The sequence below is a fragment of the Chelonoidis abingdonii genome, chromosome 2 (genome assembly GCF_003597395.2).
Source record: "Chelonoidis abingdonii isolate Lonesome George chromosome 2, CheloAbing_2.0, whole genome shotgun sequence".
NCBI classification, from domain to species: Eukaryota; Metazoa; Chordata; order Testudines; family Testudinidae; genus Chelonoidis; species Chelonoidis abingdonii.
The window spans coordinates 6,304,827-6,328,840 of NC_133770.1; the positions used below are offsets into that span (position 1 = coordinate 6,304,827).

The window sequence follows — 24,014 nt, forward strand, 5'->3', positions numbered from 1 at the left end:
CCCAGAAGTGGGTATTCCCCAAAGGAAATTCTGCCAATTAATTCCACAAGACGACTCATCTGGAGACGCTCAGCCCCAGGCACAGCGTGTGCCTGAGAGCTCATTATCTAGTAGGGCTGCTGGACATGGGGCTCAGGGGAGGTTTTCCTGGTGCCCCCTGATTCTTTGTGGGACAGGGTGGGATTTTAACAGCGCCGTGAAGGGCCCCAACCTTGCTGGTGCGCAGTGATTATGGCCTTCGCTCCCAATAGGCACCGGGACAGAATGTGCTATGTGAGAAATCAGCCCAGATGCAAAGAGCATTTTTCCTCCTAAAAATAACTGGGCAAGGGGATTTACACCATGTGGTCAAAGAAAAAACTTCCTGCGTAGTTTTAGGGGCTTTTTCTGCCCTGTCATGACTAGAAAGGGGCTACCGATTAGCTTCCCCGCAGCTGTCTGATGCAAGTTCTCCAGCTATTAACTCCAGCCACAACCCTGCAGCCTTGTAGCTCAGCAGCACGGACTCAGGTGCAGAAAATTCAGTGCCTCTGTGAGTGTGTAGCTTTAAGAAGGGTCCATCCAGTAAGGCACCCTCCTGTCTAAGAGACACATCAACCTTCAGGTGGATACAATGTCAGGCTTCTACAGAGTACACCAAACAGAGGCTGAGATACTGGAGGAAAAAGGAAGTCTACTGTTCCCTCTCTAGAAATATCCAATACTCCGGTGCCGTGTGATCAATGGAAAATGGTAAATAAAGCATTACGCGCACCCAGACCTAAGCTGAAAAATCTAGAGTCTACGGCCTCCCCACTGCACAGGGAGCACTTGCTGGTGCGCAGAGCAAACCCATTAGCATGCAAAGGAAAGAGCGCCACTGAGGGCAAATCCCCAGCTAGCAACAGAGAATATTAAAAACCTGAGTAGCCAACGAGTAACGTGCAATCAATCCACTTCAATGGGCTCCTGCCCCCATGGGAACAGCAGCCTCTTCTAAAAGCAGTGCTAACACCCTGGCGTAGATTTTTGCCCCCGCTGCTCAGTCCTCTCATATACGTGTGGTCTAATTCAGACTAAGCACCCCAGGCCAGGGCCCCTATCTTTACTTGGGCTCTGTATGTTTATGGCACTGTACAGATATTGGTAATCCTGAGCCAGGCCAAACTCTGAGCCCTGAGAGGTTACCCCTGCACTAGTCATCCAAGTACCATTTGTTATCTAGTCAGATACTCACCGTGCACAGTTCTACTGGTCACCCCAAACCAGGGCCGGCTCTAGCCATTTCGCTGCCCCAAGCACAGCGGCACACCGCAGGGGGCGCTCAGCCCCTCGCCGGTCCTGCGGCTCTGGTGGACCTCCCGCAGGCGTCCCTGCGGATGCTCCATCGGAGCCGCGGGACTAGCAGGCCCTCCGCAGGCACGCCTGCGGGAGGTCCACCGGATCCGCCTGCTGCCCTCCGGGCAACCGGCAGAGCACCCCCCACGGCGTGCCGCCCCAAGCACGCGCTTGGCGCGCTGGGGCCTGGAGCTGGCCCTGCCTCCAACATGTGTGTAAGTAACCCACACGTTCATAGAGTCCAAAGTGTTTAATACAAGAGCCAATCTAAAGTCTCCCAATGCAAGGAGTTACCCTGTGTAGCTTATTCGTCATAATAAAACATAGGGCTTCAGCTCAGTTCATCAACAAAGCACAGGACTTGTTCAGATCGGAGCCTGGATATAGATTTTGGATTTCACATATTCCTGCAGTTTTGGGGTGCCTGAATCCAGGGTTTTTCTGTAACCCCACCCCCGCTCTATTTCCTCTGATACTACAGGCCTCCAGTTAGTCAGGAAGTTATTGGTGAATTCAAGTTAATCTTAGAAAATGAGGGGCTGTGTTGAAATGGAGGTGGGGGAAGGGGGAATTTTATGAAACCCAACCCTCCCACCCTAGTTAAAAAAGTAACTTGTAAATGGGGAGAGAATTGTGTTTGCAGACTTTCTTCCTTTATAGTGTTGTGGAAAAGCCTGGAGGGGTATTTTCAAAAATGATGTTTTATATTAGAAATTCAGGTCTCATTCTTGGAAGATTTCCAAGTATAGGACAATGAAAGAGGTTGTGTCATCTGGGAAGCAAAACCTACAAAGCTTTAAGTCAGATTGTCTAAAACTCTTTATCGTGTGTAATGCCTCTTTAACTGCAATGCCAGAGAAACAGTTGGGAGAAAAGCTCTCGATAAAAACAAAACCTTCTTCAATGAAAGGCTAAGGCCATGGCTACACTGGTGCTTTACAGCGCTCCAACTTTAGCACTCAGGGGTGTGAAAAAAACACCCTCCTGAGCGCTGCAAGATACAGCGCTGTAAAGCCTCAGTGTAAACAGTGCCGCAGCGCTGGGAGCACGGCTCCCAACACTGCAAGCTACACCTGTAGAGGACGTGGAGTACGTGCAGCGCTGGGAGAGCTCTCTCCCAGTGCTGGCGCTGCGACCACACTCTCATTTCAAAGCGCTGCCGTGGCAGCGCTTTGAAGTTTCAAGTGTAGCCATACCCTAAGAAAGCTCTACTCCAGCTCCCTGGTCCTTCAACAAAACTTCCGCCAAGAATAGGGCAAATGAGATTTGACATCTCTAAAACACAAACAAGCAGAACTTTTCTTGGTGTGGGGGGCGGGGAAGGGGAAGGTGGGGAGATGCTGGAATGGTTCATAAAGGGGTCTGTTTCTCTCTCTGTTTGAGTAAAGCAAGCATAGAATAAAGTTTAAGAGTGAACAGAAATAATCTCTTTCCCTAAATCGGGTTTCCCCTCCAGCCAGCCACAGAGTCCTCCAAGAACAGCAGGTTAGCCAAGACCTGAGTTTGTAATGTAAAAAATCACCAAGCTGGGGTGGGGGATGGCTTTCAAAAAGTAAAGAAAATGTCCAAAGCATATTTCTACAGCATGGCAAGCAACCAGCTCTCTCTCCCCCTTCCAGTCAGATTGCACTGGGCTTTTCATTCCAATTCAAAGGAAGGAAAAGTTCATTTGTGAAGTGAATGGGATCAAGTCCAGAGGCTCATAGGCTGCAGCTCCTTGCAAGACAGCCACATGCCCAGTTTTCTGAAACAGCTCCGCCCCCTTCAATCAAGCCTCTTCCTCTTTAGATGCCATCAGCACACGGAGGGACATGATAACAGGAGGGATCAGCAGCATGGACACCCTGCCCTCCTCCTCAGAAGCAGCCACTTGCTCCTCGGGGATGAAGTTGCTGGGAAGGAGTGGCCAGGGCCAGGAGGACTCTGCCACTCTGAGGGGCAAGGACAAACCCGTTTCCCTGTGAAATGGGTTATCGGGCAGCTGCTAGCACTGGTTATTTCTGGTAGCCCTAGCTCTCAGTGGAGAACCCAACGAGACCAGCTGGGCGTGCTCAGTCACGCTTCCCCGAGTCTCCATCATCATAACTTGGTGCTTGGATGGCACCAAGACGAGGGCCCCAGGTTGAGCCTGGTTGGCCACAGACAGCAAACACACAACGGTAGGAGACTGCATGGCGTGTACCGATGCTAGCCACCGAGCCATCCCCCATGCCCAGCTTCCGGACCATTCAATCAGTGCAGGCTCCCACCGGGAGGCTGAAAGGGAACGAATCAATGAGCCTAGTCAGTCAGCATGGTCAGGCTCAGAGTCCAAGACAGAGCACTCGGCTCTGGCAACGAAGGAAATTCCTTCGCTAGTTGGAGGAACCTTGCCTAGAAACTAACACAAGGCTATTTATCGCCCCAGGAGTGAGGGAAGAAGTAGTTCCCAGGCTCAGCCAGAGGCACACGGCACATTTGGCAAGACGATTCCAAGAGCCAGAGGAAAGCAAGGAGCAAAAGGAACGCCAACCACTGCGTGGAATTCCCCTTGCAAGCCCACAGAGAATGAGCCCAGAAGGGATGGGAGGCAGCTTTGGTAGCTAGGAAAGCCCCCAGGAAGCCTTCCTGGTGTCCAAGCAAAATGAGAACAAAACCCAGCCATTCAATGGCCTGCAGGAGAGTTTTATACATTGGCACACGTGACCAGGCCAAGGCTACTGGGTGGAACTTACTCAGAGTCCCAGTGGAGGAGCATCCATATTACGAACCCCCTGCCCGTTTGCAGACGGCCTCAGTGGAGGAGGCCTGGACTGAATGGGTCTGGAGAGTCAACTCCTCTCGGACGCCCAAGGAGCGAGTCCTTCAAATTAAGCAGTAAGCACACCGGCTGCTACCCCCGCTACGTGGAGAAACAGGCAGGTCCAGTCTCCAAGGCTGGTAAACCAGTACCTTTTGCCAAAACTACATTCGCTCCCCATCCCCATTTGAAACAACGCACTCAGTCCCCACTCCTTTGGGATACAGGGACATGAGAGGCAGAATGGGGTTCTGGGTAATATGCAAATACACTTTCTCAACATGTACTGCCAGCTCACAGCCGCCATCTGTCAGCACTGGGGTCCTGCCTGTAGGGAGGAAATCTGGGAAGCGCAAGCGTGCTTTTTGGGTGCACACACTGCACTTTTCAACACCACAGAGAGCCCCCGGTGCCAGGCAGGAGGAAATCAAGGGTCGTTAAAGACGGTAACTGCCTGCAAAGGCCTGGAAAGGTTAGGGTGACATTTCACTCCAGCATGGGGAGGGAAGGAGAAGGGCTCCTGAACAGAGAGATAAGAGCACTGGAGACAGACCAACATCCAATCAGGGCTGGAGGAGAGGGAGTTGGTTGTTTGGCATTTACCTTGGAAGAAAGTGCTGAACTCTAGAGGCAAAGCTGCTGGTGCAAACTTGTATTTGCTCTTCTCTTTCATGCTGACAATTTCCCTAGAAACACAGGAAACGCAGGGGAAATGAGACAGGATTCTGGGCAGGGAGCAGCTAACAGGGAGCAAGCCGGAGACGGGGGCGTTGAAATTACTCGGCCAAGGCATCCGAGCGGTGCAGCGCTGAGTCATTAGATGCTGCACGTTTGAAATGGGGAGTGACATGCCTCGAGACCCCACTCTCGGACACCCCACACCAACGTGTTTTATGCAATGGATTATGGCTTGTCATCGAATCTGACCCCGCAGGCCAGCCGAGCTGTGACAATCTACCTAGACCACAGCACAGCGAGATCATCCACACAGGACACTGCTCCACACCCACTCACCCGCTGAGCTGCCGCCTCCACGTCTGGTAGGGGTCGAAGAGGCATTCGTAGAGGTGCAATGCATAGACGGTTACGGTCTCTAGCTGAGACCTGCCGGGGGCACACTGCTCCGGGGTGTTCTTTAGCTGCAAGGACAGAAGAAACCTGGTTAATCCACAGCATTAAAAAAAAAAGCACCTCCGCCCACCCCCCACTAAATAATCTTCATTAACATTCAGTCGTGCTGGTGAAAAGTGCCTTGAAGATGTGAAGTGCTATTGCAATGCTGTATTATTATTCAGGCTAATTTCACTCATTTGATCATAAGCTCCTTCAGAGGAAGTGGAAGAGCGTGTGTTTGAGTCTGTCGCAGCTGCTGTTGAAGGTGACCTGGGCTGGGACCGGAGGGGCTTTCTGCGCCAAGTGCTGTACACACACTCTAAAGAGACAGTCCCCACCTTGAAAATCTCACAGTCTTAACAGGTTATGGGACACAACAGGGGGAGATGAACAAAAAAGGCAGAGGAGGAAGACAGCCAAATGACTGGGTGTGTTATACTAAGCAGCAGTTGCAATGTGGCCCATGACCGCAAAGGATGTTTTTAACAACCCAGCTGACCATTTTTGGCTTCCTTTGATAGAAAAATGCAGCCTGAGAAAGCTTGTTTGATTTTTTTTGTTTGTTTTAATTTTTCCTGGTTATTTACCTTTGAAATCCTCCCAAATGTCAAGTCTGATCATTCCTGGTGTTTTTGGATGACCTCTAGGAGGCCTTGGGGATGCTTACTGTGGATTTTAACAAGGGCTGAAGGTGTGAAGTCTTTAACAAAGACTTCCTTTTTCAAAGTGTTAATTAGCCATTGGCATTAAATGAATGCCACCAAAAAAGTTCTATGCAGCCTAATTAAAAAATCCCTGCCCCTCATAATAGCTCAGCTTTCCCTCTCTACATTTATGAGGCCACTGTTCAGCTCTCCACTTAGTCTTGCATGCTAGACAGGATGTGGGTGTCTAGCATTAAACAGGCAGCATCATTTTCAAGCTGCCTTTGTTCATCATACAATAAAATAAAGCAGGCACACGTCCAATTTGTTTCATCTTTGTGGGTCACCTCTAAGGGACGTTGGAGAGAGGAAGTGAACCAGAATTTCTTTCAGGTCATGGCGGTCCCCAAGAAGTCATGAAAACGTGAGCTCCATAATTTAACAGTTCACCCCAGCATAGGGGTCCCACTCAGAGCCACACATTATGGCATTACATGGTACATGGGACCTTGTCTGGGCCTGCTGCGCTGGCAGGAGACTCACTGAGTGCAGAACATGTGTGCAACATAGGAACATGTCACTTCATGACTGTTCTTTGCGGGCTTCAGTGTCCTGGCCCCTGTATGACATGTCAGTGACACACTTCATCAGGGATGAGGCCTTAGAAGAGAGCTCTATGGCCCAAGAGCCAGTATATTCTAGTTCACAGATTTGAAGGAGAAGGAACCACTGATCTAGTCTGATCTGTATAACACAGGCCAGGGGAAACCCTTGCGTTTTGCTGGCTTCTTAATATCACTAGCCCATCTATGGATTTCGGGTTGATTTCAACAACAGGCCAAGCCCAGACATAAGCATTTCCATGCTCACAGCGTGCAACTTCCGCTGCTGCATGTGGGGTTATCTAGGGGCCCTGTGTAATGGGGCATGTGCCTGGCACAAAACACACATGCTAAGAAGCCAGCGCTTACCTTGGCTGTACATGCAACCAGCAAGCTAAGCACCTCGTGGATAAAAACTGGCGTCCTGTCGGCTTGGACATTTTCTAAATTCCTGCAAAGGGGAGGGGGGGAGAAAAAAAGAGGGAGGATGAGAATTGCAACTGGTTTAGATAAGGAGCAGCAAAGGGGAAAGCTGCAAACTGTGTACCTTTTGGTTTGCAATAGATTGGCGGGGGAGAGGCGGTGAAATCAGCTGAGCTTTGCCCGGTTTTTAAGTGAATTAGTCTATCACCACACTAGTGAGTGATTTATCCACGGCTCCCCTTGCCTCAGGGCAACTTTTAGCCACATCAGCTGGGTCTTAAAAAAATAAAATAAGTGCCATCACCCTGCCCCTAATACTGTCCCAAGGTCAATTAACTCAGCCGGATGTGTCTTTCGCTGCATCCTACAGGCACTCAAGCAGATGAGAACAGTCTGACAGAGAGACCAAACACCAGCCGATAGTAACGCTGACCCTGCTGTCTGACTAGCATTTCAGAGAGCTTGTTGGAATAAGTGCTTGAGCATAGTAGGAAATGGGGCCACTCATTCCATTCATTCCCAAGAGGAGCGTTCTCCTCTACAGCATTGGCCTGCTAAACCCAAGGTTGTGAGCTCAATCCTTGAGGGGGCCACTTAGGGAACAGGGTTAAAAATCTGTCTGGGGATTAGTCCAGCTTTGAGCAGGGAGTAGGACTAGATGACCTCTTGAGGTCCCTTCCAACCCTGATATTCTGCGATTCTAGATCCACAATGGGGAGGCACTGGAGTGCTGCAGAGGCAGAGCTGTGCTTGCCCCAGATGGGAAACTAATTGAAGGCAGAACCAGTCCCAAGCCTACAGCCAAGCCCACTGCCCTCTCTCAGAGAGGCATTGGTTGAGTCCCACACAGCTCCCCTCAGCTAAAGGGAAGTCCCTTGACAATTTCCACCCAGAGAGGCAGTAAACTGGAGGAAAGGAAAGGGTGGCCATGTCTGTCCATCCACCTTCCCAGCAACAGGGGAGTAAGACAGGGCGGGAGCCCTTCTCAGCCAGGGGAACTTTCTGATCAGGACACAAAGAAGCAAACGCACAAATTCCCTTTAGGAAATTAACTCAGTCCCAAGTGAATGTTGCCTAGAGAAAAGTGAACTTCCAAGGACTGGGACAGTAGAAGGTGCCAGGAAGAGCTTACCAGCCCGTGCCAGACCAGGTCAGCTTGGATCTGGAGTAGAGCATGTTCCAGTTACATCAGTCTACAATGAGCCATCAATGATTCTCCTCTCCCCTACCAACCCCTTAGTCAACTCGAGCATCAGAAAGAGCCTTGATGAGCAAAGGACATTTGAAAAGCTCCGGACAGACATGGGGGAGTGGGTCGCTGCTCAAGATCTGCACTGGTCAAGAATTTTCCACTGAAACCATTTTCTACAAAAACTTCATTTTTTGCAAAAACGCATCCGCTTTCTGTGGAAATCTGAAGCATTTGGACACATTGCCTCACCTCCTACCCCTTCATTCTTCTCTATGGGCTGAGCTCCCTGGTTGGACTACATCTCCCATGATGCATGACTCCCCGGACCAAGATGAGAGACCATGTTGCTTCATGGGAGATGTAGTCCACCCAGGGGGCCCCCGCCCCATGGACGAGAATGAGGTGTGAGTCACCCAAAGTATAACTCCCATGAGGTATTGCAGCAGCACTTCAGAATTTAAGGTCTTTTGGATTTTGCCTAAAATTTCAAATTTTTGCCAAGAAAAACTAAATTTTCTGCCAAAATTCCTCTCTCTGCCCCAACCAGCTTTAGTCAAGACCTTTCTTCTTGGCAGGACCAGTCTCTCGATTCCCTCTGTTCAGTCCAGCATCCCCATCATGGCTGCTTCTCCAGCCACAGCATTTGAGGGCAACAATGACCATAGTGTGGCTAAATGCTCTGAATTTTGGGGTCCTGAGAAACCTCCTGAAAGCCCGCATTTTGGGCCAAAAAGCCTGAAGTTCGATAAATATTGCCACCCACTTCCCCCAGTGCTGAGCTGGCCAGAACTTCCACTGGGACCCGCTCCCGCTCTGCTGCCAATTAGCCCTTCTGGCCGCAGCTTAGAAGGGAGGCTGTGCTGGGGTAATGAAAGATAAAGCCCACAGCTGGCTGTGGAGAGCAAGGCAGGTGATGGAGCCTGATCTTGCTGAGGGGAACTGAAGGGGTACCGCACTGGCTGAGAACATCCTCCCCTCCAATGGTTAAGAGGGGGGAGAAGAGCAGGTCAGCCCAGCCAGAGCGTGAACGTCACTGGTCTGCACAAACAAACCACAAATCCTGACACACACAAGTCCAATTGTTCAGAACTGGCCTGTCTCCAGAGCTAAATATAAAGGCAGCACCCGTTCTGGGGGTGAGGGGGGAAAGAGATGAGCCTTTGCAAGACTCGGGAGGAGGCAGGTGGATGGGTTCTCCTCAGAATCATGCTTCAAAAGGGACCCTGAAGAGCTCAGTTAATGAGGATGGCAGCTGCCAAGTCTCCCAAGTTACCGGGTTGAATTTGAGGCCCTGGCCCCCACACACGAGTCAATTATCAGCCTTTCCTTATCTCTGGCTGGCAGACGGCAGGCACCAGCAGGCAGGAATGCAGGAAGGGAGAGAAAACAAGGGTTTCCAAAGCCTCCTCCCAGGAATATCCAAAATTCACAGGCTGGGAGGGGAGGCGCAGAAAGGAGACACGCTGCACTTCACTCTTCAAAAGCAATGAAAAGGACTCCCCATGTGAGTGCGGAGAATGGCAGACGCATCTGGGGGGAGTATTGGGAGGGGTGGAGGAGGGACTCCACAGCCATCCAAGGAGGTGTGACCCCCCCATTCCAAGTCTTATTTCACAGCCCAACTAGAGGGAGTTCACCAGAAAGTGGTTGAGGAGATCAGGGACTGACTGAGATGATTAAGAAGAATTGCAGGTCTCTTAACCCAGCTAAGCACTAATTAAGCAGGGGGGAAGTGGGAGGAAGAGAGAATAACTGGCTACATGCACATACATACATTGCAAACCATCTACATCATAGGTCGCAACTCCCACCGTCTCTCGCGGACGAAGGATGCCAGCAAAATTGCACGTGATAGGTGTAAGGAAGAAGGACTCCCTTGCAGGAGCAATGGCCTTTGTGGTTCAGGCCCACAACTGGGAGTCTGCGTGAGGATCCATAGGCTAGAAGCTGGATCTGCTGCTGCCTGGGTGGCTGACACATCCACGTTGCCACCTGACCATTCTGGCAGATCGACGACTGACGGGCTGTGAACCTCATGGGCCCAAGCCTCACGAGATGTGCTGCCCACAGAGGGCCCGATAGGTGCCGGTGCACTACTAAAATCTGGAGGGGACATCCAGAGAGTGTGCACGCACCTACGCAGATCTCCAGCTGGCTGCTACAACACTGTTCCTTCACCTTGCTCCTGCTCTCTGGTTTCTAAGCCCAGCTCTGACTTTTGACTCCAGCTTGCGACTCGGGTCTCAGGCCCCAGACTCCAGCTCCACCCACTAGTCCTCACTGCACATGCCCCAGCCATGACACTTGGGACAGACTCACTATGAGACCTTGGGCACGCCCCTAAATCTCCATGCCTCAATTTCCCATCTGTAAAATGGGGATACTATTCCTTTTCTTCCACCTCCTGTCTATTCCATTGACGCTGTAAGCTCTTCAGGGCAGGAGCTGTCTCTTACCAGATTCACACACAACTCCTAGTGCAATGGGCCTGTGATCTCAACTGGGACTTCTACATGCTGCCATAATACATAACAGTAATGCTGCTATCACTCTTCACTGAGGGCGGACCAAGGGGTACAGGTAGGACCAAATGGAGGAGGAAATCACTAGCAAAGAACATTTTCTAATGGAGAGTTGTACTAGACTGTGGAAGAATGAGATTTGTAAGGCCACGGGAATGCTGATTTGTTCATTTGTCGATCATTTAAATTGACCAGGAATTGGAAAGATTTGCAAGTTACGATGGAAGAAAGAACAAAACAATTGCTGTGTCTTCGGGGATGTCCGCACTGCCAGCTGGACATATCCACGCCAGCTCCTGGAGCCACATCCACGCGAGCACTGAGCAGCCCTGCGTGCTGAAAACAGACGCAGAGCAGAGGTGGCACGAGGACGTGCCCAACGCCTCAGACGGGAGTGTACGGGGAAGGGCGAGCCCTTTGCGCTGCTGAGACCACGCTTCTGTTTCCAGCGCGCTAGCCTGATCAGAGCTAGTGAGGGTCTGGCTCCTGCTGCTGGACCTGACAGCTCCCGCTCCAGGTGTCCACGTCCTCAGACGGCGAGCGGGTGTGAAGGTTAGCACTCACGTTCGGGGATCAGCATTCTCTCCTAAAGAGCCTCCATCCCCATCCTGAGGCTGCGCTGGGGGAAGGATGCAAAGGCTGAAAGAGACCTACTGGACATGTTTCATTTCTGGGGATGATAGAAAGCTAAGGAGAGACAGAGACAGGAAGTGACCAGGGCAATTATCTGAGTCCCCTCCCAAAGGCAATAATGTTCAGAGCCATTCAGCATCTCCTAAAACCAATATCCCACCGTCACCATCTCCTACAAAGCCAGCCTACCACCAGCACACGGGACAGGGAGAAGTGAGAAACTTTACCACAGCGTCATTTTTAGCTACTGAAAGCTCATCTAGCTGCTATGAATAGGGGAACTGGGAGCCAGGAGACCTGGGTTATAATCTCAGTTCCGCTGCCAACATGGTATGTGGGTCTGGGCAAGTCGCTTGCCTGCTGGGTGCCTCAGTTTCCCGCTCTACAACAGGGAGGACACTAGGAATGCTGATGTAAAGACAGAAGCGCAAATGCTAAAGATCCTCCCACTTAGACCTGCATCTAATGCACAAGGTTTTCACTCCTGTGACTTCTGTTAGCCACACGCAGCTAAGAGGGCAAACTCCAAGTAGCCTGGCAAACCCCACATTAGTCTCTTCCCTCCCCTGACGGCTGCCAGCTCCATTCATCCCCCAGCAAGACGACCAGGGCTGTCTGATAGGAGCCTCAGGAGCAAGGCCCCTTTCTGAGCGTCAGTGGGGCTGCTTCTCTGCTCATAGCCCATTCCTGGTATTACTGTAGCTCTTGACACCCAGCCGAGATGGGGGCCTCACGGTGCTAGGTGCTGCACAAATACATGGACCCCGAAAACATGCCATCTAAACAAACAAGGTAGAGTGTGGGAGGAAGGAAGAGCCACTAACCCTATTGTACAGATGGGGAACTAGGGCTCAGAGCAATTAAGTGACTTCCAGGGCACCCGGTGAGTCAGTGGCAGAGCCTAGTCCAGTGCTGTAAACACAGACCATCCTTCCTCTCATCATCCGCCCAAGTGGACAGCACAGACTAGCTAGGCATCTTAACACGCTGGGCACCAGAGTGGGGACAGACGTGCTGTAGCCCGCCTCCCCGTTCCTTGTCCCCTTTGCTCTCCTGCAAGCTGGACGTGCTCCCCCAGCACTTCCGGGGCTCCCATTAAGCACTGCAGGCAGCCGCAGCGGGCAGGATGGGGGACAAGCTGCGGTGCTCCACAGTCAGGAGAGAGGCACTGAAGTGGCTGCTCCACTTCCCCTTTCGATGGCAAGTAAACAGAACCCCCCCAGCACCTGCCCACCTCCCGAGCCAGCATGTGGATCCTCCCTTGCTCTTGCTGTGGGGAGGATGTAGGGGAGAAACCGACAATTCAAGCAGCTGCATCCCCCTAGCAAAGGCTCTGTCAGCGAGGCAGGGACAGACTCGGGGTTACCGTGCAGCACTGGGAGACAGGACTCCTGGCTCTACCCCCAGCTCTGCCAGGCAAGTGCTGGAGGAGCCTAACCAAGTCACTTTGTGTGCCTCAGTCGCTCCAAGGGTAGAAAGGGTAAACACTGCACCTGCCTCTCAGGGGTGCTGTGAAGCTAAATACTTCAGTGCTGCATTACCTGCTGAGCTGAGGCAGGGACCGTACCTGCTGCAGCATGTTCTGTGTGACGGGTCAGACGGATGGGCCAGGCACTTTGTGACCTAGAGGCTAGAACACTGGACTGGGTTCTGTTCCTGGCTCTGTCACCGACACAGTGTGTGATTATGGCCAAATCACTCCCTCTGTGCCTCAGTTTCCGTGTACATAATGGGGAATACTAGCACTGCCTATCTCCTGGGGGCACTGACAGCCCATTCATGATTGCAAGGAGCTTCGATCCTATGGCCATGGAAGACCAGAGGAGGACCTGGGCAGGAAGAACCACGCAGACTGCAAGTGCTGGGGGAGGGAGGCAGGCAGCAAGAGAGGGTTGGGAATTGGAGACGTTTCTTGAACGAAGCAGGACGTTGCAGGACATCAGGGGCACCTTGAAGGAGGGAGTCCAGTTGTGCTTTCAGGTCACACCAGGATCAATTCCGTCACCCCCAGCAGAGCAGAGATCAGAGTAAGACCCAGGTGTTTCTTAGTGCCCAAGTTTCTCTCTGCAAGGTGAAGGATTCGAAGGATGAACGAGTTCCAGCATCTCTCCAGCATGAACCTACCCCTGACACTGGATTGAAGCAGGACGGACTCCTCTCCCGGGCAAGGCGGGGGAGCAGGGCAACGTGACAGTGCAGCACACACGCCGCAACTGGGCAGGAGTCGCTGAGAAATAACGTGTCAACAGGGAAAAAAAAGTCAAACTAAGTTGTCTCAGCAGAGACTTGGGCTGGCTCAGAATCAAGGGCTCTGGCAGGGTTGATCCGAGGAAAGCCCCTCCTCTGCCCCTAGCCTTGTTAAGGGTGCAGCAACATTTGATGTTGTCCTGGCAGATTTCAGCATCTCGGCAAAGTGGAAGTTGGGGGTGGGGATGGCTGGTGTTGGGGGAACCAGGCGGTCTGGAGGTTAAGTCCCTGGACAGCACCATATCCTCTGCATTCACCCTGCATTCCCCTCTAGCTACCTTCCTTCCTTCTCTCATTCCCTGGCTCCCCCGCCCCCATGCTGCTTCTGCCATCCCTCCCTTCTCCACCCTCTGGCCAACCCAAAACACGAGCAGTGACTGGGCCCCTGAAATTCCAGGAGATAAGGCTGCTGAGACCTACGCTGCACCCCATTATCACCCAGCGCTGACACAGACCTTTGGTAACCGGCCATGAGACTCTTGGGCACAGGGACCCAACTCCTGCTCCTCTGCTTCGAGCAGAACTGAGACAGACCCCAGTACTTTCCCCTATCCCCACATGGTGTCGAGCCGTCCCCCCTCCCCACTTCAAAAGGCCAGGGTGGCTAGATAGCGGGAAAATAAGCTAAAGGCTTCACACATCCTGGTGTTGCCAAGGCTGGTAACCATTGAAGGAACACGATGGTCTCACCACAAAAATTAGCAACAGAATAAAAACCACCAGCTCATGCTCTGAAAGGAGAAGGGGAGACCAGGGTTGAGGGCTACCTGCCACAGGCAGGAACTAGCCAGAGGCCCTGGGATCATTTTGATCTGAAACTAGGCTTGAGGTAGATGACACCAGGACCCTCCCAACTCTACCCCAAATCCAACACACTGAGGAAAACTCAGACCCGCACACTTTAAGGCTCTCTCGCTTCCAAGCCCTGCAAAGCCCGGGCACGTCTGCCTGAATGCATGAATCCCAAGGCTGCAGAGCAATGGAAACCCACAGGTGGGCTTGTAGTGGGAGCTCTGGCTTGTGGGGAGGATGCAGAGGAGAGGAGCAGGACTCGGGACGTTACCTTCTCACGTCAGCCTCTGGTTAAAGTCCTACTCATCACGGGATGATCTGTGGCGGGCTGCCTCGAGTGGTGTTTTACAGCACACACAGTCAGTAGACAGGGCACTAGGTGGAAATCTACGCTGTAGGAGTGAGGGACACTAGGTGCCTCTTAAGAAAAGGAGAAGGTCCCCAAAACCTGTCTGCAGGCAGCTGCAATGGAGATGCGGCCGCTTTGAGGGCGGGGCAGGAGAGGGCAGGGGCTGCAGGGACGGGAGAGTCTTTTTTCTGAGCTTAAAACACAGATGTTGAAAGTGATGGTGGACTGGTTTCCATGGAAGCAGAATGGGGATAGAAACCATACGACCTGCTGTCTTGGATACACGGTCCCCCCAGCACATCTATGGGGGAGAGGGCTCTGCCTCATCAGGTCCCCCAAAACCAGGCAGGGGGCGCTTGGTTTGTGCGTGTGATACATGGCTAGAAAAATAAATAACCCACAGAAGACGTGGGGAGAGGTGGTTTGTGTTTTTGTGTATTTACATATATATGAGTAGAGTCAACAGTCCCTGTCTATGCTGTATTTTGATCAGAGGTCAAAAGAAGATCCTAGCATTTAAATGAATCGTAAACAGGGGATATCTCGGTACTCATCTCTCTTTGAAATGCACAGCGAATAATCTGTGAATGGGGGAGGAACAAGCAAATGGTTTTATGTTAATTCATATAGCTGAGTACCAGTGATGGACCTCCTTCAAAGTCATCCTAATTACCTTGGAACTCCCAATTCAAAGAGGACATGAAATTGTATACAAGATCCTTGGGTCCTGATTCTGTCATCTCAGATCTTAAGCTTCTCCAGGGGAAGTTTGAGTCACAAGATTGAGGTCCCAGTTATACCGGTAAGCCCTGAATGTGATATTTGGACATTGGACTATAAACTATAATCTATTTCTGAAAGAAATCTTTGCAACCATAAAGCTCACCATCTCTGCTATGAACCTGCACCTAAAGGAACTAACTCATGTCTGTATGTATGTTGATCTTTTAACTATACTCTCTCTCGTGTTTTTTAATAAATTTTAGTTTAGTTAATAAGAATCGGCTGTGGCGTGTATTTGGGTAAAATCTTAAACATTCATTAACCTGGGAGGTAATGTGTCTGATCCTTTGGGATTGGTAGAACCGTTTCTTTTATATGATGAGATTTACAGAAATTTTCATCATATTTGGTGTGGGTACCTAGATGGAGGCTGGAGGTTGGATCACTTTAAGGGAACTGTGGTGTTTGGACTTCTGAGTAACCAGTAAGGTAATAAAGATGCTGTTTTATGCTGGCCTGGTGAATCTAAGTATTCGAATATCCACCTGCTTTTGGGAGGTTTGTCTGCTCCATTCTTTGCAGTTCACCCTAATTGAGTGACCACAACTGGCCCCATTGGGACCCTGGTCACAGTGGCATAGTGCTGCTTAGATACACATTACCCACCGTTAATTGGATTTTTGGATCAGAAACACACGCTTGTCAAATTTTAATTTTGATATTGGAGAGTTTAGGGGGTAAAAATAAGTTACAGTGAATGACCCATGATCAAGATCCTTACAGAAAACCCTAGAAGAATTGTGCTTACAGAGACTGTTGTATTTTAAGCAAAGGTCCCCAGAGCAGGAACCGAAAAATCTGTTAATTGCCAGGGATAAGGAAGCAGACCCAGCAAAAATGCTCGCAGTAAGAAATCAGCAGTTAGAACCCAAACAAAAGCAAAAAATAGCTGAAATGGAAGGAGAAGCTGCTGAAAGAGAACGCCTGGGTTTTGAACGTGACCAAAGAATGGCATATATTCGATTGCAGGAACTAGAAGCTAAGGCAGAAATGGACAGACTTAACCTCCAACTCAAGAGAATAAAGGAACTGTATCATCCAGAAAAGCCAGCTCCTCTCAACAGCAAAGATATGGATAGAATCTATCCAGTTTGTAACAATGTTGGTATGTTGTTTGACTCCAAGCAGTTGTCTGTGCGTAACCAAATTTACCCCAACACGGCCACCTTTTATGTAAATGCTTTTACTGGGACCTCAGGTGAAGGTAACCCCGTAATTTGTGCAGAGAACACAAAAGTCAATGGTAAAAGCTGTTCAGGGCAAATTACAGCTTCTAACATCATTCATGTTAAAGCAGATCTTGTCAAAGAGGAAGATTACTTACCAAATTAGAGTGTGAATATTGTGATCCTCTATGAGTTCACTATAAGTGTGCCTTTAGCCAGAATCCATCTTGAATGGAATGGTGTTAAACACAAAGTTATGGCTGCTGTAAGGAAGTTCTTGCCTAAGGATCTTTTGATTGGGGATGATATTAAAGCTTTGTTCAGTCAGGTTGACATAAATTAGTCACAGGAAAGAAATAATCCTGAAATTGTGTCTATTGGGGCAAGGACTGGCTTATGGAGGGTTTCTCCAAATGTTTGTCTGAGGAAGATGGCTGTTTGTCCGTGCAAAGCAGCAGCGCATATGTGGAAAAAATTTCTGAGTGTCTGTCTGGTATCTCAGAATGAATCTGGCACCAGATAAGGCTCAGGAAAATGTTTCTCTAGAGCAAACTAAAGTTGGCAATCAGGTTAAAGCCTAATTGAGGAAGGAAGGGGTACAGTCTTGGTGAGTGATGGATTGTTGGCAAGTAAAGTTTGTGAAAGTAAGTCTGACTCAAGTAAAAGTGAGGGGCTTAAAGTAACTCAGTGTAATAAGATGTATTTGTGGAAAACAGCAGTCTCTCTGTTAAGGGAGGGGAAGGCAAAGAAAGTTTAGATGAGCATAGACAGCCTTCCGAGCTGATGGCTTTGTCTAATCAGCAGTTTGGGAAGGCCAGGTTAGCGGAACGTGAGTGTTGTGGGGGGGGAGAAAAGCTCCAAGTAACTAGGCAATATGGCGTGGGGTCAGAAGTTTACATTCTTAGGTCTGCTAGCTAGCATAAGTACATGTGATCATGTTAAGATATAGTTAATTAAAAGATCCGGTAGTTATGAATGTAAATGATGAATTGTAGCACCTGTGAACATCTCTGTAAACAAGTAGGTATATAAACATGGCAACGGATAGTAATTCGTGCATGATTTGAGAGTTGCATCTCCGGTGCACCTTATTTGGATCAAATAAGTAATACTAGCTCTCCACTCCGGTGTGGTTATTTGGGGATACGCACACCGGGCAAATGAACCCCAAACCGTTCTCTCCCTGCACCATGAGTATCCCTACACCATATCTGTTACCAATGTGGAGAATTGTGACAGTGAAGAAATGTTCCTGCGTCTGGTAGGGGTAATGACTTGCCTATGAAGGGAGCTACCTAATTCCAAGCAGTTGTCTGTGAATAGCCATGTGTGCTGGGACAAAGGAAAGGATATCCCAAGCTGTTTGTCTGTTAAAGGGGAATGTTTCTCCAGCTCTTTTCTGTCTATAAACCAGACAGAAAAGCCTGTTAGCCAATGATGGTGAAATTTATCAGTTGACTCAGCGTGATTCTGATACAACTAAAGCCAGGAAGGAAGTGGTCCTAAATTTGTGTCTGCTAGGGATGACGACTTTGTAACTAGGTTGCATCCAATCAATGTCATAATTAGCTCCAGCCACAAAAGTCTGATGCTTCTATTTTGCCTATTGCTAGTTGTTGCTGGTAAAGATATGATAACCTGTCTGATCAGGGTGATGATATAGCCAGGCACAAGGAAAGCATGAAGGCGATTTAACTATGTTCCCACTGACAGTGTGGAAACTTGTAACAAGAAGAGAATGCTTCAATCTTGGACTCTGAAGTCTAGCAGTTTACCTGAAAGGGGTTTTGTGAAAATCTCCTGATGGACAGGTGATCTGGATTAAGTGAAACCCAAAGCGTTCCGCTGTTGCTCAGGAAAATGTTCTTTAGAGCAAACCCTAAGTGAAAGCGTAAGGAAGAATTTCTGTGAAAAATGGGTTGTTGCTTAAAAGATTCTGTTAAGATGAGTTCCTGTCTGCATCCTGTAGAACTTGCCCATACCGTATTGCCTGGCCTCTTTCTTTGTCATTCAGTGTTGAACGCATTCTAAAACAATATGCATTTCCTCACCCTTTGGGGGTGAAGCCAGACTTTTAGGCACCTGCTCCCTATTGCGTGTAAACTTTGCTTGTGCCAATCAGAAATGAACACACACAGGTTTTGGGCCCCGTCCCCTATGACACTTCTATGATGTCGTAGTAGGTACTTTAGGCCGGCCTGCCATGTGCAGGCAGGGAGAGGAGAAAGAAAAATGAATCCTGTGTATCCTGTGTACACCCGTAACTGAGCCTGATCACCTCGAAGCCTCTCTCTCAGCTCACGTGTTTCAAAGAGAGTCTCTACGTTTGCCGGTCGTTATGCGTTGGTTTGTATTTGTAAGTATCAGTTATTACTAAATGCTGCATCTTTGTTTATATATATTGTTAGTAGATATTTTAGTCAGTGTGTGTTTTAAGTTTTATTAACTCTATTAGTTAATCATACGCTGCTCCCCTACTCCTTGTAACTAGCCCCACTAAAACTTTAAATTGATTAATTTTAGTTGTGTGTGTGTCTGCAGTTTGCATCGTAGCCCATACTCTCCTTGCATCTCTTAGCTCTACAGTCTATTGCCACGTGCAGCCTGGTAAATAACAGGCCTGCATTTCCTTTCGCCCCTGCGAATACGTGGCAACTTACATGAATTTCTGTGAAAAATGGGTTGTTGCTTAGAAAGATTCCTGAAGAGAAAAACCTTCAGAGTAGTTTTTGCAAGCGGTTTGCTGCAACGGATGGGTGTGGAAGTGATTTGATTGAGTTAACTCAGGGTTAATTACTGTATAGAGAAAGTAACAGTTTGTTTGGGAGACTTGTTAGTGAAAATGGATAGAATCTCTTTAAGACAAGAGTCCAGCCTTGGAACTGGTCAAGTGTGAGGATCTGAAAACCAGTAAACAAGCTAGTGTCTGCGTTGATGTAAATTACCTGACTGGCTGCAAGGAGAAAGACTTCCGCAGAGCCATTAGCAAAGAGAACGCACCCAGCCAGCCAACGGATTATGTTACACAAAAGAGTTCAGATTTAGAGTTTAGCGACACTTGCGAGTTACAACGCATTAAAGCAGCCCTGGGCCCCCTAGTTCACTACCCGTCCACACTGGCAAGGCACACAGAGCGCTCTGACTCCATGGCTACAGCGCTCCTGGTACTCCACCTCGGCGAGAAGAATAACGTTTGATGTGCCCCCGCTGGAGTGCCCCAGCATCAGTGTGAATGAGGTGTTGCATTACTGTGCTCTGATCAGCCTCCGGAATCCCTTCAAGTGGCCACTTTTGTCACTGCTTTGGATTTGCCCAGCCAGCTGCTTATCTGCTCCAAGACAAAGCAACTATTACTGTGGAATGCTGTGTTTCAGAGAGAGAGGCAGGGGGAAGGAGGGGTCTGCTGCTGTCTGAACTTACAAGACAGCAAGCTGACACACTCTCAGCCCCAAAAAACCCACTTTCTCTCCCCCTATATACACGCACACACACCACACTCCCCGTCACACTCCACTCCACGCCCCCATTCAAAAAGCACTTTGCAACTACTTGCCGGCAGGGCCGGCTTTAGGCCTATTCCACCAATTCCCCCGGATTGGGCCTCGTGCCTAAGAGGGCCCCATGCCCAGTGAGAATCCCTTCCCTGGCTAGAGGCGCCTTTTTAATTTTTACTCACCTGGCGGTGCTCCGAGTCTTTGGCGGCACTTTGGTGGTGGATCCTTCACTTGCTCTGGGTCTTCGAAGGCAAGTTCTTCAGTGCCACTTAAGAGCTGGAGTGAGTGAAGGACCTGCCCCAAAGCGCTGCCGAAGACTCGGCGCACTGCCCGGTAAGTATAAGCCCCACGTGTTTTTTTACGTTTTTTTTTTTTTTTTTTGTCATCCCTGCTGGGGCCCCATCAAAACTGTTCGATTTGGCCCCGCACCTCCTAAAGCCAGCCCTGCTTGCATGCTGGGATAGCCACCACAATGCACTGCTCTCTGTGGCTGTTGCAAGAGCTGCTAATGTGGCCAGCCAGTGCGCTGTCAGCGGGGACAGACTGCAGCGCCTTCCCTACTGCGCTCTACAAAGGCTGGTTTAACTCAAAGCGCTCTACATCTGCAAGTGTAGCCATGCCCTCTGACCCTACTGGACAGGGAAGAAGGGAAGGATTACACCTTGCAAATAAAAGTCACTGGTTAATCCTAAAATACCAAAACCCCAAGGAAGTGATTAAACTGAAAGCCTCTGTTAAGGAAGACCCTGAGGTCAAGAAAAAGCTGTGAAAATTCAAAAGGGATATTGAACAAGCTGACCTAAAGAATGATTTGTCTAAACCAAAGGCTTGGCATGACCAAAATAATTCTAAATGTACACATGTGATAAAACTGATGTTATTACTAATGAGTGTAACTAACTTGTTGCTGACACCAAGAACTGTAAAAACGTACGACGTGCAGGATCTTGGGGGAAAAACCCTTGAACGTGTTGGGGGTGATAGGTAAGAACTCATTATGCTGTAAAAGCCTTCATGGTTATACTGTTTCATTACACAACAACACACACTATGTTAAATGGCCTGGTGATACTGATATTTCACAGTTAGTCCCTGTATCTAATCATGAAAAACTGTACACAGCAGAAAAAAACACCACTAGCTTGAACTGCTGTGCACAAAGGGAAACTGAGATACAACACTTCACAGTCTTCATGGCTGAATGCCAGACTGAGTGCTCTTTAAAAAACAACTTTAATGGCTCTGTTAACACATAGACCAAACCCTGGAATCACTAAAGTCTTGCACAAAGTATGGGCTAAGGTTTTGGCTGGGGCCAAATCAGGCATCAATAATTTGGCATTACAAAGAATTCAGTGTAAAACACAGCTCATATCAATGTTGGAAGGTCCTTAAGGTGCATCCAGGAGCTCTAATTTCGCCATTCCACACGAGACTCATGTTGGGGGCGTGACACATGGCTAGAAAGGGTTAAACATCCTAAGTATTGGAATATCCACCAGCTTTTGGAGGTTTGGCTGCCCCATTCTTTGATGTTCACCCTAACTGACTGACCACAGCTGGCCCCACTAGGACACCGGTCAGCGTGGATGACAGGAAGCAAACAGGTTTATTTCATTACGAGACTACGTCTCTCTGCTTCCCCTCTGCCCCCAGTGATGTAGGTATTAGTGAGAGCGCCTTCTTCCCCCCCATCACTCTGCCACCTCTGCCTCTCCAATTCCCCAGCCCCGCTGAAATTCTCACATGCCCTCAGGTCAGCCTCACAGCCCCCGCTCTGCCTCTCCAGCCTTAGCACCGAATGCATGTACACACTTGCTGTGTGACTTGTTCCTTGACGGTTCTACCCTATGCCATGCTCTGACTCAAAGGCCCTGGGCTCAGGTTTCCTTGCTGGCTAGCTAAGATTGGGAGCCCTCCTTGGGTCCGAGGCCTGGCTAAGGTAGGGGTCAGCCGGATGGGTAACTCCATTTCGTTTTCCACTATGGATAACCAAAAGGGAGGCTGGTTATTGTGGCCAAAGCACAGCCCTGCATGCCAGGAGCTCTGGATTCTGTTCCCAGCTCTACCCCTGCCTCCGAGTTTGACTCCTGGACCTGCCACCCAGCCTCTCTGTGCCTTGGAGGTTAGAAAACAAGAGCCACTACTTACTACACAGGTTGCTAGAGGCATGTACATACAAAATCCTGGGGCCCAGCCCTGCATTCCTGCCTCTGGAGGGCTTGGGAAGCAGAATCCACTCCTGAGGCCTGCAAGCGGGAAGGTGCTACATTCTCACAGACTCCACCAGAGCAATGATTCGACTCTCCAGCCTACCTGCAGATGATGATAAAGAACTTGACGTGAAGGAGCGCCTGGACAAGGCCCGCCTCGGCTGCCTCCTCGCGGGAAATCTGGGCTACGCAGTGCGCCAGCTGTTGGCTCAGTACGTGCAGGACGTCGCATGGGAGCAGCGGGATCTCAGAGACTGAATCTTCTGGCCTGGGGGTGGGGGAGAAGAGAGGGAACAAAACAATTAGTCTAAAAGCTGGCACCCCCAGCCTCCCATGCACCCCCAGCAAAGGCATTCTGGGAGGGTGGAGATGCTGCCACTGGGCTGTTTTTAATCCTGAGTCTCACAATATTTGGTGTCTTTCTTCAAGCCCCAACTCTGGGAGTCATGGGATTCCAGGAAAATCTCAGCTGTAATTAAAAAAAAGTAAAGTAAAGGGTCTAGCCCTTGTTGTGGCAGAGAAGAGGCTTGAAAGTGTGACCCCTACCAGGTCTCAAAAATAAAGAGAGCTGGCGGGAAAAAACTCATGAGTGCTGGATTCTAAGTCTCATGATTTTGCGTGGCTCCGACTCATGGTTTTTGGAATGCTTGAGGTTGGCAACAAATTCCTGGGTTCTAGTCCAAGTCCTGCCCCGCTATGGCCCCTCTCGGAATCACTTCTGCTCTGTCGTCTTCATTCTCCGCCCCCACACACACCTCCATCCATGAGGCGGGGGAGTCACCCTGACCCACACCCCTGTACCAACACAAAGATCTACAGGTAGGAAGTGCTACGGGAAGGCTGGACGTAGTCATTAACAGTCTTCAAAATGTGTGAAGGGTGGTTATACAGAGAGGGTGGTGATCAACTGTTCCCCGTGTTCACTGAAGGTAGGACAAGAAGCAAATTGGCTTAATCTGCAGCAGAGAGAGATTTAGGTAAGATATTAGGAAAAGCCTCTACCTAGAAGACTAGGTAAGGACTGGAATAAGCGTCCAAGGGAGGTAGTGCAAACTCTAGCTTTTTGGAGGTTTTTACGGAGAAGTTAGAAAAACGTGGCAAGGCTGGTCTAGTTTACTCGTGCAGAGAACTGGACTAAATGACCTCTTGAGGTCCCTTCCGACATTTCAGTGATTACTGAACCACTGGGATCTTTCTCCAGCCCCTGCCAACATGTCCTAGCTTTGAAAGGGAGGGAAACAGAAGTCACTCCTTGTGGGCTTGGGGGAGAGGGATTAGGACAAACATTTCTGTTAGGACTCGTTTACATGTGCAAGTTAATTCGGATTAAGGCAGGGGACACATTAAAGGACAAAAGCTATTCCAGAATAACTCCATATGGGGTCATGTTTATTCCAGAATAAGATTGCATTGGTCCAGTGTAGCTTCATCCAAAGTGGAGTCTCCAGGGTCGCACTGGGACAAAGATGGCAAGAACGATAGAAGCAACCAATTCTTTCGAGTGACTGCTGTCCAGAAACAAGCGCAGCTTAAATGCAAAACCTGCCCTGGGCTATTATTTGCAAACGAGACACAAAGTAGGTCACTGACACCAGGGCAGAGCAGGCAGCAGCTAAAGGAAATTTCTACTTTTGTTTGTTGTACTAGGGTAAGAGAACAGCTCTGGCATGGTCACCACCAATGCACTGACACTCCCAGCTTGCACCTAACAGGCGAGGGCTGCAGCAGCACAACCAATTGTCTCT

The 24,014-nt window shown here is 49.6% G+C and overlaps 1 protein-coding gene across 5 annotated transcripts in view; it reads right to left on the reverse strand.

The window, feature by feature from the left end:
* Nucleotides 1-24,014, reverse strand: part of NBEAL2 (neurobeachin like 2) — a 196,494-nt gene that overhangs the window by 79,130 nt on the left and 93,350 nt on the right. For all 5 annotated transcript variants that reach the window (XM_075062154.1, XM_075062153.1, XM_032770619.2 and 2 more), the window contains exons 3-6: nucleotides 22,373-22,537; nucleotides 6,825-6,906; nucleotides 5,111-5,235; nucleotides 4,700-4,782 (exon numbers count right to left, since the gene is read on the reverse strand). In XM_075062154.1, the coding sequence (XP_074918255.1) occupies nucleotides 4,700-4,782; nucleotides 5,111-5,235; nucleotides 6,825-6,906; nucleotides 22,373-22,537 (455 nt within the window). The remainder of the gene's footprint in view (nucleotides 1-4,699; nucleotides 4,783-5,110; nucleotides 5,236-6,824; nucleotides 6,907-22,372; nucleotides 22,538-24,014) is intronic.